The sequence below is a fragment of the Otolemur garnettii genome, unplaced genomic scaffold, assembly GCF_000181295.1.
Source record: "Otolemur garnettii isolate 467f Iridium unplaced genomic scaffold, OtoGar3 scaffold00006, whole genome shotgun sequence".
NCBI lineage: Eukaryota > Metazoa > Chordata > Mammalia > Primates > Galagidae > Otolemur > Otolemur garnettii.
In genome coordinates this window covers 8926564-8938537 of record NW_003852401.1, presented here as the reverse complement: position 1 = coordinate 8938537, position 11974 = coordinate 8926564, and the positions used below count along the sequence as shown (strand labels likewise).

At 44.5% G+C, this 11974-nt stretch overlaps 1 protein-coding gene across 1 annotated transcript in view; it reads right to left on the bottom strand.

The window, feature by feature from the left end:
• Positions 1-9455: 9455 nt before the first annotated feature.
• Positions 9456-11974, bottom strand: part of SAXO1 (stabilizer of axonemal microtubules 1) — a 20919-nt gene continuing 18400 nt past the window's right edge. The window contains exon 3 of the mRNA XM_012813784.1: positions 9456-10459. Coding sequence (XP_012669238.1) covers positions 9456-10459 — 1004 coding nt within the window. The remainder of the gene's footprint in view (positions 10460-11974) is intronic.

The window sequence follows — 11974 nt, the reverse complement described above, 5'->3', positions numbered from 1 at the left end:
TGGGCAAGAGAGATGGCTAGAACCATCTCTAAAGATGATAGATGAATGGCTAACGAATATATGAAAAAATGCTCATCGTCCCTAATCATCAGAGAAATGCAAATCAAAACTACCCTGATTATCACCTAACCCCAGTGAGAATGGCCCACATCACAAAGTCTCAAAGCTGCAGATGCTGGCATGGGTGTGGAGAGAAGGGAACTACAGACAAAATGGGGACTGAAGACCCCATTTCTTGGCAAGGGAAAACACCCCCCAGAAAATTAGGAAAATAAAAAAGCTGAAAGAGGCACAACAAAGAAAAGTCACCTAATTTACCTTTAAAGCAGCCTCTACTAAATTTCTTATTGAGCAAGTTTCCTGCTTTTCCCAGAAGCCTGGCCTGTAGATGGATACAGCTTACAAATATCCCTTCTGGGTCTGTGAACACTCTGAAGAAAATAATGGCCACAGAAGATGAAAGGCCTGGCAAGATACATTAACTAGGCCATTTCCTGCCCAGTAAACAGTCAAAGCAAATACCCATTGTGGAGATATGTATTTGGCTGGGGCAGAGATCAAGGGAACAGCTCAGGCCCTGAAAGGAGGGCTGTAGGAGGGCCTGTAGTAGGGCTTATATCCCTTATCACAGAGGAAAACCCTTTGTGGTAGTGATGAGAGGAAAATTCTTCTTTCCCACTGATTCTTCAGAGGAGATTGACACCAGTGGCATTTTTACTCCACAGTGAACTAATGAGATTAATACCCTCCCTAAGAATCTGCATGTGTGACCACAGACGGGAGACTGCCCCCACATAGGCTCAGGTTCCGGATTTCTCAAGACTGCTCAGATCCTTAAGTTTAATGATTGTAGAAACAACAGGACCTGCTTGCTCAGAGAAACTGCTGATGTCTTTGTTCCCTTCCTCAGCTTACCCTCTGGGCTCATGAGCAAATAGCCTTCAATAAAAGCTGAGTGGAACTGAAAATCACTCTGCAGAACCCTACAAAAGGGCAGTGGTCTGCTGTATTCCCACCTTTGAAAATTCTATTCTTGGTATTTTATCTTTCTTTCTCATCATTTCTAACTTTATATTTCTTCAGTTAGTCACCACCAGATTCCCCTGCCCCTGGGGTGGGACCCCACACTTTTACACTGCTGGTAGGAATGCAAACTAATACCACCTTTTTGGAAGGAAGTATGGAAAATCTTCAAAGAACTCACATTAGACTTCCCATTTGATCCTGCAATCCCATCACTGGGTCTCTACCCAGAAGAAAATAATTTTTTTTTTTTTTTGCAGTTTTTGGCCAGGGCTGGGTTTGAACCCACCACATCCGGTATGTGGGGCCAGCACCCTACTCCTTGAGCCACAGGTGCCACACAAGAAAAGAATCTTTTTATCATAAGGACATTACACTAGCTCAATTTATAATCACCAAAATATGGAAACAACCTAAATGCCCACCAACCCAGGAATGGATTAAGAAGCTGTGATATGTGTATACCATGGACTACTCAGCTGTTAAAAAAGATGGAGACTTTACATCTTTTGTATTAACCTGGATGGAGGTGGAACACATTCTTCTTAGTAAAGCATCACAAGAATGAAGAAGAATCCAATGTACTCAATTCTAATATGAAGGCAGTAGATGAGCTAATACAAGGGGGGTATAGAGGAATGAGCAAGTAGGGAGAGGGGAGGAGGTGGGGGATGTGGGGTCATGGTGTATATCACACCTCTCAGGGGTGGGACACAATTATAAGAGAGACTTTACCTAACAAATGCAATCAGTGGAACCTAATTTTTTTGTACCCTCAATGAATTCCAAACAATAAAAAAAATTTCTTTACTGTCTACCAGGTTTGTTTTACAAACATCATTTCCTCTAATCCCCTGGGCAATCCTACGAGAAATTTGTTAAGTTGCTTAACCTCTCTGAGCCTCGATTGCCTACCTGGACAGGTAGGGGTAACAGTAACAGAGAGGGATTGTACAGATTAAATAACAGCATAAGCTGGTGCATTCAGAACTCTAAAGGGCTTTGTATAGATGTTTGTGTAAGTCCACTGTGCACCATAAATGAACTTTTCCAGGCACTGTGTCCTGCCCTTTGGCTGTACCATAACCTCCTATTTATCTAAAGCCAAATCATGTAAATAATCGATGACCAGGACATTTTAGCACCAAAGCTGACCCTGAGGCACTGAGGATCCAATGAGATTTCTGAATCATCAAATAAACATTGAACTATGTTTGCATGGCATGTGTATTATATTGTATTCTAACTTTATTTGAAAAAATTTATGATGAGTACTTGGCAATATTTCTCCACGTGTGTTCCAACAGGTCCGACACAATAAAAGGGCTCTATTGTCAGAGATGAAAAATGCTGTTTATTCCTATTCAGTATTCATCCCTCCCTTCCCTGGAAACTACAGCTCGATTTTCCTTTGGGGATCTCCCCCACCCACAGCCCTCCTGCAGTCCATATAGTTCACACGAGGATGACCCCACACATACACACTGCTCAGCCCAGGGGTGGACCCCAATTCACACTTGGACTATTAGTATTTTTTATTACTGTGATGATCGGCATGGAACTCAAGCCAGACAAGCCTCAATTCAGGGATTTTTACTGGAACCACTGGAAGGAGATGCCCTTTCTCTCTATGCGGATTGCTAGCTAAAAGGATGTTGTAAGGCCTGCCTAAGAAAGGCAAGTCAGAAGAAAATAAAGCCAAAAGATGAAGATCAAGACCTCATCACATCACTGGAGCCCTTAGTTCCAACAGTGTCTACAGCCAACAGACAAAGCCTGAATCAATAAATTCTTTTTCCCTCAAGCACTTGTAATTGCAAGAATGCTGATTCATACACTGGGTTATACAAAGTTAAACATGTCTTCTTTACTATAGGGCTTCACGGAGCCTTCAAAATATTAATATGTATTATGAAATCTCCAACAGGGAGATATAATAGGCAGCATTTCCCAAACTTATATCCAGTGAACTTTTTTTTCAAAGACCAAATCACAGAACTCGTATTCCATAGAAAACACCTTGGGAAAGGGTAATACATATCACCTATGGGTTAACCTAAAATTAAAATACTGCAAATCCCCATTCCCTTATTATTCTGGATAAATGAGACAAATGGGAATTCATTTATCCAACATTGTTGATGCTTTTTTCCAGACCTTAAAAACATATGTATATAATTTTTTATTCTTTTTACTAAATTGGGGTCATAAGCACAAACCATGGCATATTTTTCCAGACTTAATAAAACATGTGTATATATACAGTCTTTTTTTTTATTATACCAAGGTCATAATTCCCAAATTGTTACACTTTTGAGTTCTGCATTTTAAAATACTTTTGGCCTCTATTCCGACTGCCAAGCCTATCAGCTGTCACTCTACTCTGCTTTGTTCTAAATGTGTCTACCTCTAGCAGCAGCCACTGTGCTCTTCTGGGGGTTGGTAAAACAAATAAAAGAAACTCATTGGAACTGCGTGTTTAAAAATAAAAGGGGTGTGGGCATCATGTGCTAAGATAGTGAGCCAGAGTCAGAAGGACTACTGAGTGACGTCCCTGGGTTTCTGTACATGAAATCCATGTCGACGATTCTGGCAACCTGAAGGCTGCTTACTTCCAGGCTTTTGCTTTGGTTTTGGACAGCTACAGTTTCCAAATAACTGACCTTCAACTATGGGAATTGTTACAATACTTAGCCAAGAAAAGAGCCACTCCAACGTATAGTAAGCACTGAACTCTCCTTAGGATCTTTAAAATGGAAAGGGTTTTTTTTGTGTGTTTTTTTTTTTTTTGTAAGCCCAGAAGAACCTATACTCCAAAAATTCCATTTCTTAGTTTATAAGTCATCCATTGGCACAGAAGTCAAATTTCAGTCATTTTTCAGGCATTTTGTCTGCCTATAACTCTCAAGTAGCTGTTTGCCTGTTTAAAGGGTATTTGTGGGCTCCCCTGTTTTATGATTCTGTAATAAAGCAGATGGGGATTTGGGACAACAGGGAGGTAACCAAACTCCCTTCTTGTCACTGAAAGTATAGGCTTGGCCCTGAGCAGGCAGGCAGGGGCACAGGCGGGCAGACTGGCTGGTCTGGACAGTAAGGCCCATGAAAATCAGTGTCAGATTCAGTCACAAGAGTAGAAACTCCTGAGTCTTTTTGGTTAGCATCAAGCTAGATTTGCAGCCACACTTAGAGGCTTGACAAGGAAAATGCATCAGGATTTGTCATGTCAGTATCTAAAGATCCAGAGGCAAGAACTGAGGGCACCTGTGGCCCAATACTATGGCTTAAAAAGGAGTCATTGCCCTGATGCTTTTTCCAGATTCCGAAGCACATGTTCTGGAAGGTTCACAAGCTCCTGAGCTCCCACTGCACCCCCAAAGTGGGGAGGAGCCAAGCACCTGCTCAGACAGCCATGTGCAACTCTGAGCCAGCTCTGCCAAAGAAAACACCCCTGGCCACCCCTCCCCAGCATTCGTGCTCAGAAGGGCCTCTGTCTTCCCACTTCGAGGCCTGCTGACCAGATGTGGGCCTGGGTGAAGGCAGGGCAGGCCCAAGGAGCCAAGGGGCCATTAATCTGCAATTAGGACTGCGCACACCCCACCTGCTCCACCTACTTCCTCTTGACAACTGCAGAGCTAAAAAGTGCTTTTAGAGGAAAAAGATCCCTCAGTTTATCTTTAGGAGGACTCACTTTGGAAAGCTTTTTGGGAGCAGACCTCTTTGCCCTGGGGTAGTTTCACTCCTGCTTTAAAAGCAGAAGTGGCTGGGGGGGAGGAGTGTTGTATTCACATCCAGGTCCTTGTACTTCAATGTGAGAGCAGTGAGACTGTCATGAAAAGGTATTCAGAAGTTGTCACATGAAAGCTAGACCTAAGACTGGGCAGGGAGTGCTTGCTTCTCCACCTCTACCACCTACAGCACAGGCCCGACACACCCGTATCAGACCTGGGCTATAAGAGGGGGAGGGAGGACAACTGGTGGGACAGAGGATGGAGGCGTCAGAGCACTGTCTGATGTTGGCTGCACAGCCTCAGGAAGGGTCTGGGGTTCAGAACCAAGTGACCCACACACCAGCTGACCTGGTACTTATTCTATCCCAGGTTTGCTCTTCTGTCCAATCAGGGGACAAAAATCACCCGCCAGGTATGCTCCACGGCTGAGACTAATGAAACCCCATTAGGGCTTCACACCTTTCACCTAGCTCCAGGCCAGGGCCCATACTGAGCTGGCTGCCTGTGCTTCCCTCCTTCCCACCCTCACACACATCAAGCTATATGAAAGGAGAAATGAAATTATAAAATGCCATAATGAAGGAAATGGGAGGAAGGTCTCAAGGGATTTCAAGAAATCTGAAGGGGACAGGAGGCAGATGGTAGAGTAACAACTGGCAGGTGGACATAAGGAAGCCTCCACCTTGCGTGATAATAAGCCACAGAGAGCTGGAGCTTCCAGGAGCAGGTGTGTATGGCCCAACCAGAGGGGCTCAAGATTTGAAATGTCAGGCACCACGGAGGGCAGGGAGGCACATGGTGCTATAAACAGGGGCATCACGAACAACAGACCTATCCTTTCCCATCCTCTAACCACCACACAGCATAAGAGCTTGAATGCAGGCCAAAAGTGGAGTCTCATCTTTAAAGATATTCATTCTCCAAAAAATGTAACTGAGCTATAGAACAAAGTGTCCTTTAAACTGCTTTGGGTGGGGAGTGAGTTCCTGATCCCCCCCCCCAAAATGTGGACACATTGCCAGAATCTTCACCCATGGAGATGACACCACTGTAATATGAACCAGGGGATAAGCCCTGCCCTGGCCTCCTAGGATGCTGACAGCAGCAGCCCTGCCCACAGCCCAAGGCAGGAAGACACCACCATCCTGCCTGGGCACCATACCCTAAACTAGCAGACCACTCCGGGCCAGCCCACTGTCTCCAGCCAATTAGCCCCACTTGGAGACTCTGCTCTCCTCTGACAGAACAGAGTTTGCTATCTTTCAGCTAGTAAAGCTCCACTCTCATTTTCCTCCCAAGAACCTCATCCCCCAGAACCTACTGGCTTCTACACTGAGGCAGGTTTCCAGCATAGCCATGAAACACTTTTGCTTTGTGTTCTATCTTCGATCTCTAATAATTTTATTTTTTGAAACACTTAAAGCTTCAGGAACCCTGGGCTATCGTAGGTGATTAAGTTCCCACTTCAGTCTCACAAGTGCAATATAAAATACAAACCCGTGCACATATTTTAGAGAAGATGGTGTTTTTAAAGGTTTCCATTGCTGCGATTTGCTGAATAGAATGGCATCAGGTGTCAGGGCAGTGTGCGCGGGTACATGTGCACATGCTTTAACAGCAGAGCCTTTTCCCAGCAAACTCACTACCGAAGCCCACTGCACAGATGGACCAGAGCAGATGCCCCATCTGCTCAGCTCCTCTTTCTTCCTCATAGACCAGTCACCTTCTTAGAGCAGACTTCCGGGGAGCAAGTTAGCAACCCCAACTCAAAACAGCTAATGAGTAATTTAACAAATAAATATTTCACTTTGTAAAATCTGTAAGGTAATAAACACGAGCAGTTCTCCTTCCTTGCATGAGTGTAAAGACCCACAGGTGAAACCCTAGGTAGATTCAGCCAGTCAGAACTCAGCCGCACCCCCATCTTCACCTACATGAACTGTGAGCCATGAACAAGCTATTTACATGTGTCCTGTAGCCAGGTCTGGACTGTAAGGTTCCACTCTGAGCTGCTTTACCCCACAAGTGCATTGAGACCCCAAATCACCAATGAAAGGACTGAATCATGCAGATCCTACCCCAGAGAAATATACTAAGCTTCTGGTGAGGATTCAAGATAAGGGGACCCGTGAGGCCTGGGCCAGGTAGGTGAGAGGTCTGGGAAGACTGAGCCCTAGAAGAGAAGAGTGGAAGTCTCTAGACTTGGCCTGGATCTCCACACTGTCCTCAAGTTCTTGAGGCTGTAAAGTAGATTTCAGGATTCTGTGCACTCAAAGGAGAGATGCAAGTCCCAGGCTTCAGTCTGCATCTTTCTGTGTGATCCTCAACATAGACTATGGGGCCCATATAACCCTGACACAAAGTCTTTCCTCAATTTTGCCCAATTAGGAAAAACTCTGAATTACTTGGACTTGTGGGGTACTCTTGAACAAAATTCTTCCTCAATTCCATCTAATTAAAACAAAAGTCTTCAGGCCAGGTGCAGTGGCTCACACCTATAATCCTAGCACTTTGGGAGGCTGAGGTGGAAGGATTTCTTGAGACCAGGAGTTTGAAACTGGCCTGGGCAACATGGACAGACTCCATCTCTACAAAAAAAAAAAAAATTAAAAATTAGCCAGGCATGGTGGCACATATTTATAGTCTCAGCTACTCAGGAGGCTGAGGCTATGGTGAACTATGATGACACCACTGCTCTAATATAGGAAACGGAGCAAGACTGTCTCAAAAAAAATTTTTTTTGGCCTTAGAATCAAACCTGGTAAAATCTTAGGCTCCAAAGAGTAACCTCCAGGGTAGAACTTGGCTAATTTCTGTGTCAAACTTTGTCACAGACCTGATGACACCTGTCATTTTAGGACAAGCAGGCCCAGCCTTCCCAGAAACCAGCCCAGTGTGGGACAATTTCTTCCAGGCTCTGAGTGAGACGGGAAACTAGCAGGTGCAAGTCATTAAAAAGTTTTAAGACCTAAACCAAGGTCTCTGACAAAAACAGGAAAACAGGATACAGTAAAGAAACTGGTTAAAACCAGTAAGAGCCAAGATGGTGACATAAACAACCTCTGCGCTACCCTGTCGCTTGTCATTCCCTGCTTATAATGAGCATACTACAAAACTCCCACTAGCACTAGGACAGTTTGCAATCACCACAACAAGCCGTAGATGACAAGGGTACAAGTGAATCTTTCTAAGAGTAGAATATGATTGTCTTAACACAATAACTAAGAAAATGACATGAAGGCTATGTTAACCAGTTTGATGAAACTATTTCAAATTGTATATGAAAACACCACACTGTACCCCAGAATTGCATTAATGTACATAGTTATCATTTAATTAAAAAAAACTTGGGGAAAAAAAAAAGCCCTAGATGGTATGAAAAGAGAAGGAACCCCCAAATTCCTAGAAACTGCCACTCTTTTCCCAGAGAACCATTTTCCACTCTTTCCCTCAAGAACCATGAATATTCCTCCCCTTATTTAGCCTATAATCAAGCCAAACAGAGAGCACTGCACACAGCTACTGTGCCTCTGGGGTCACCTACTTGCTGTTTGCTTGTTGTTTAATGAACGTTGCTTTTATTTCCAACTAAAGGCTTGTGCTTGAATTCTTTCCTGCAGGAAGACGAGAACACTCTTGGCCTTCAGACCAGACCCCAGTTTGGGGGTCTACTTTCCTGTATCACAAGCATTTCAAAGAACCCACAGCTGCTTCTCAAAGATCAGGAACCAGCTGCCGGTTGCCTGGTTGCCTTTCTCCCACCTTCCACGGAACTGGAACCGGCCTGGCAGGTCCAATCACCATACAACCTCTTCCTCCCCCTTCATCACCTGTGACTAAAAAGATCCACTCCATCAGACAGCACTATTCTTGCTGGTACATGGGTCACTATAAACATTTTGAGACAGTGTTATGGTCCATTATTTTAGTTCCAAAAAATATACTCGACAGTGTCCTTTCTGATTCACCAGTGCAAGTTCAAACTTGCTCAGCTTATTAGTGTTTCTGGGAGGGCTTCATCTGTTTCCATCCACATGGATTTTACATTTCTTGATTTTTGTGTATCTCAAAACTTTTGTAATGACCCACATATGTCATGCAGTGAAGAGGTAGAAGGATGCCCTGTGTTTGGCTCAGAGATCCCAAAACAAGACCTCAGCCCAGACCCAAGATTCCCCACTAGAGCTGGGATGCAATCGGGACTTAAGCATAAAATCTCCCCAAAGGTGCCAAGCAGTCCAGGCTGCTCTCTGCATAAACAGGCTCTCTACACAGACAGTGCATGGGGTAAACACACAGACCTACAGACTGAATATCCCCCAAAGTACAATTTCTTCTTTTGCCACTTCATACTTGACAAGGGTTTATCATTATGTCACTTCATATAATGATTAAATTAATAAACTACATCTGGATCAAAGAAAACCTCAAAGACACCAGCTTTGATTCCATGAGCACAAAGTAAGAGGCCTGGGGCGGGGTTTAAGGGGGGGGCAGTAGAGAGAGGGGTAAAGAGATTTAATTAGCCAGTGATTAAATGCCATTTTCCTTGAATCAAAAGATTCTTATTTTATTCTAGTGTCCTGGAAATGGTGATGAAATTTTTTTTCTCATTTTGGGGAATTCTTTTTTTTTCCAATGAATAATTCTCAATCATCTGCTTTTAAAAGTATTGTGCAATTTCTAAATAACCATTTTTCAAAATCAGGCTGACACTGACAATTCCTTCTGGTTGGGGTTTTCCGCATCACCCATGGAAACATGGCTGCTCTGCCGAGAGCCCACCTGGGAGACCGGCCTGTACATCCTGTGCCCCAGAGGATCCACTTCCTCAAAGATATAGCCAGGAGGCTCAGGATACGAAGCTAGGCACCTGCCCATATCCTTGGGAGTAAAGCTGATGGCGTAGGTGGTCTGGCCCTCCACAGGGACATTCCCTCGAGGGCCAGACCAGGGGGGCTTACAGCTTTTGGTATTGCTGGGTGGGTGGGGCACATAGTGCACCCGAGTGGTGGTCAAGCAGTCCAAGGGCTCCGTGGGAAGGTTCAGCTGGTGACTGGGCTTGGTTAGCTCCACGCGCTTGTTGGCCCACGGCTTGTAGTCATCCTTGGTAGTGGTGGAGCTTTCAAAGCGGCAGCTCTTCTTAATCGAGGGAACCGGTCGGCAGGACTGCGCCGGGGCACCCTTCGGGTATGTGTAATGGGCCTGTACTGTCGTCAGAAGATCCATCTTCTCATCGGGAGGGGCGTATGCACTGGGAGCTTTGGAGAAGATCTGGGGTGTTGGCCAAGCTTGGTACTTATCTCGAAACTCAGTGGTGTTAGAGAAAGGTGTATCTAGTCCAGAGGGCCTGGCTGGAGGTTTCGAACTCTTGGCAGGCTCCCCCAGGAGGCCCCGGTAGCACTCTTTGTGGGTAGTTAGGCTTTCAAAGGGGATTTCACAGGGCTTGAACTTCTCTGCCTCATACACAAAGCGCTTCTCCATAGGGTGGGCCACGTAGCTCATCTTGTAGTTAGTCAGATCCTCCAAGGGGATGTTGCAGAGTTTTGGCACAGGCGGAGGCTTACAGCTCGTGGTGTGCACGAGGCCCTTTAAGGGGTAGTCATCCTGGTGCGTGGTTCTGCTATCAAACTTGCTGGATGCAGGCCGATGGTGGTGTTGTGGACGAAGCAGCTCTCGTCTGGGTTGTTGCCAAGGTAAATAATCAGCTGAAATTAATTCAGAAAGGAGCTAATTAATAACAAATTATAACAATCTGCATACATTCCAATGAGATGTTGAGACAGGGGAAGAACAGAGGATCCCTGCCACAGCCAGGACCTACAGGTTGATGTTTCAACCTTATGCCGGCCACTTACTATACAGAAGAGACAGATTTACAGGAGCTGTCATCACCTCCCACCCACCCCATACATACTGCTGCTTGCAGGGATTTTAAAAAGTCCATGGTCAATCAGGGCACAGTGGCTTACCTGTAATCCTAGCACTCTGAGAGGCTGAGGTCAGTGGTTCACCTGAGCTCAGGAGTTTGAGAGCAGTGTGAGCATAAGTGAGACCCCATCTGTACTGAAAATGGAAAAAACTAACCCAGCATCATTGTAGGCACCTGTAGACCCAGGTACTCCAGAGGCTGAGGCAAGAGGATCACCTGAGCCAAGAGTTTGAATTGCAGTGACCAGGACACCATGGCACTCCACCCAGGGCACAGAATGAGACTGTTTCTCAAAAAGGAAAAAATAAAATAATGAAAAAAAAGGAAGCCCATGGTGATAGGAAATCCAGGGAATACATTCTTGCAGAGAAGTTAAACCACTGACTTACCCTGATTGGGAACAGATCCTTTCTTCTGTGGAGAAGGCGCCCACCCTGACTCAGCCTGGAGTTAATGGGAAGATGCTTCTGATGTAGTGAGACAGAGGATTCATAACTCACCACCTGCTGGACCAACCAGGCCTACCTGGTCATCTGTGGTGTGATAGCCATTGTGTCCCTATAATCCTCACATCCAATCTACATAAATTAAACATGTTGCTCCTAGGGAATACAAGTATTGTATGGGCTGGGGAGAGAATAGCCATTGCCACTTGCATAAAACTTACTATGTAAACAGGCAATGTTCTAAGTGCTTTATATATTATATATATTATATATTAATCTTCAGACATTCCTAATAAGGTGGGTACTCTCAAAATGCCCATTTTACAGATGTGGAAACAAAAGCAAAGAAAATTAGGTAATTTACCCAGGTCATTTGAACAGAAGGGGAAAAGCATGAATTTAAATCCAGATCCAGAGACCACTATCTGACCCACTCTACTATCTGGTTCTAAAAATTAAGGAACACCAACTTTATACTCATCAATTATGTTCAGCCTTTCCATACGTAATCTTGCTTCATCTTTACAATAACCCTTTGTGATGGGTATGATTGTCTCCATTCTATCTATAGACTTCTAAAGGCAAAGTTCAGAGAGGCTTACAAAAACTTGCCCAAAAGTTACAGGACAGGTGCACTAAGTTGGAATTTAAGCTGCATAGTTGATTCCAAAGCCATGCTCTTCTGGCAGCTCATATCATAGTCAGGGGTACTATATTTCTAGATGGGATAAAGGTTAAAGAAAAAATAATCAAGACAGACCCATGTGTGGGTCATACTTCCCTGTTTCTTGTCTTATAATTTTTTGTTAAGAATGCAATACTTTAGGTTTGGCTCCCATAGCACA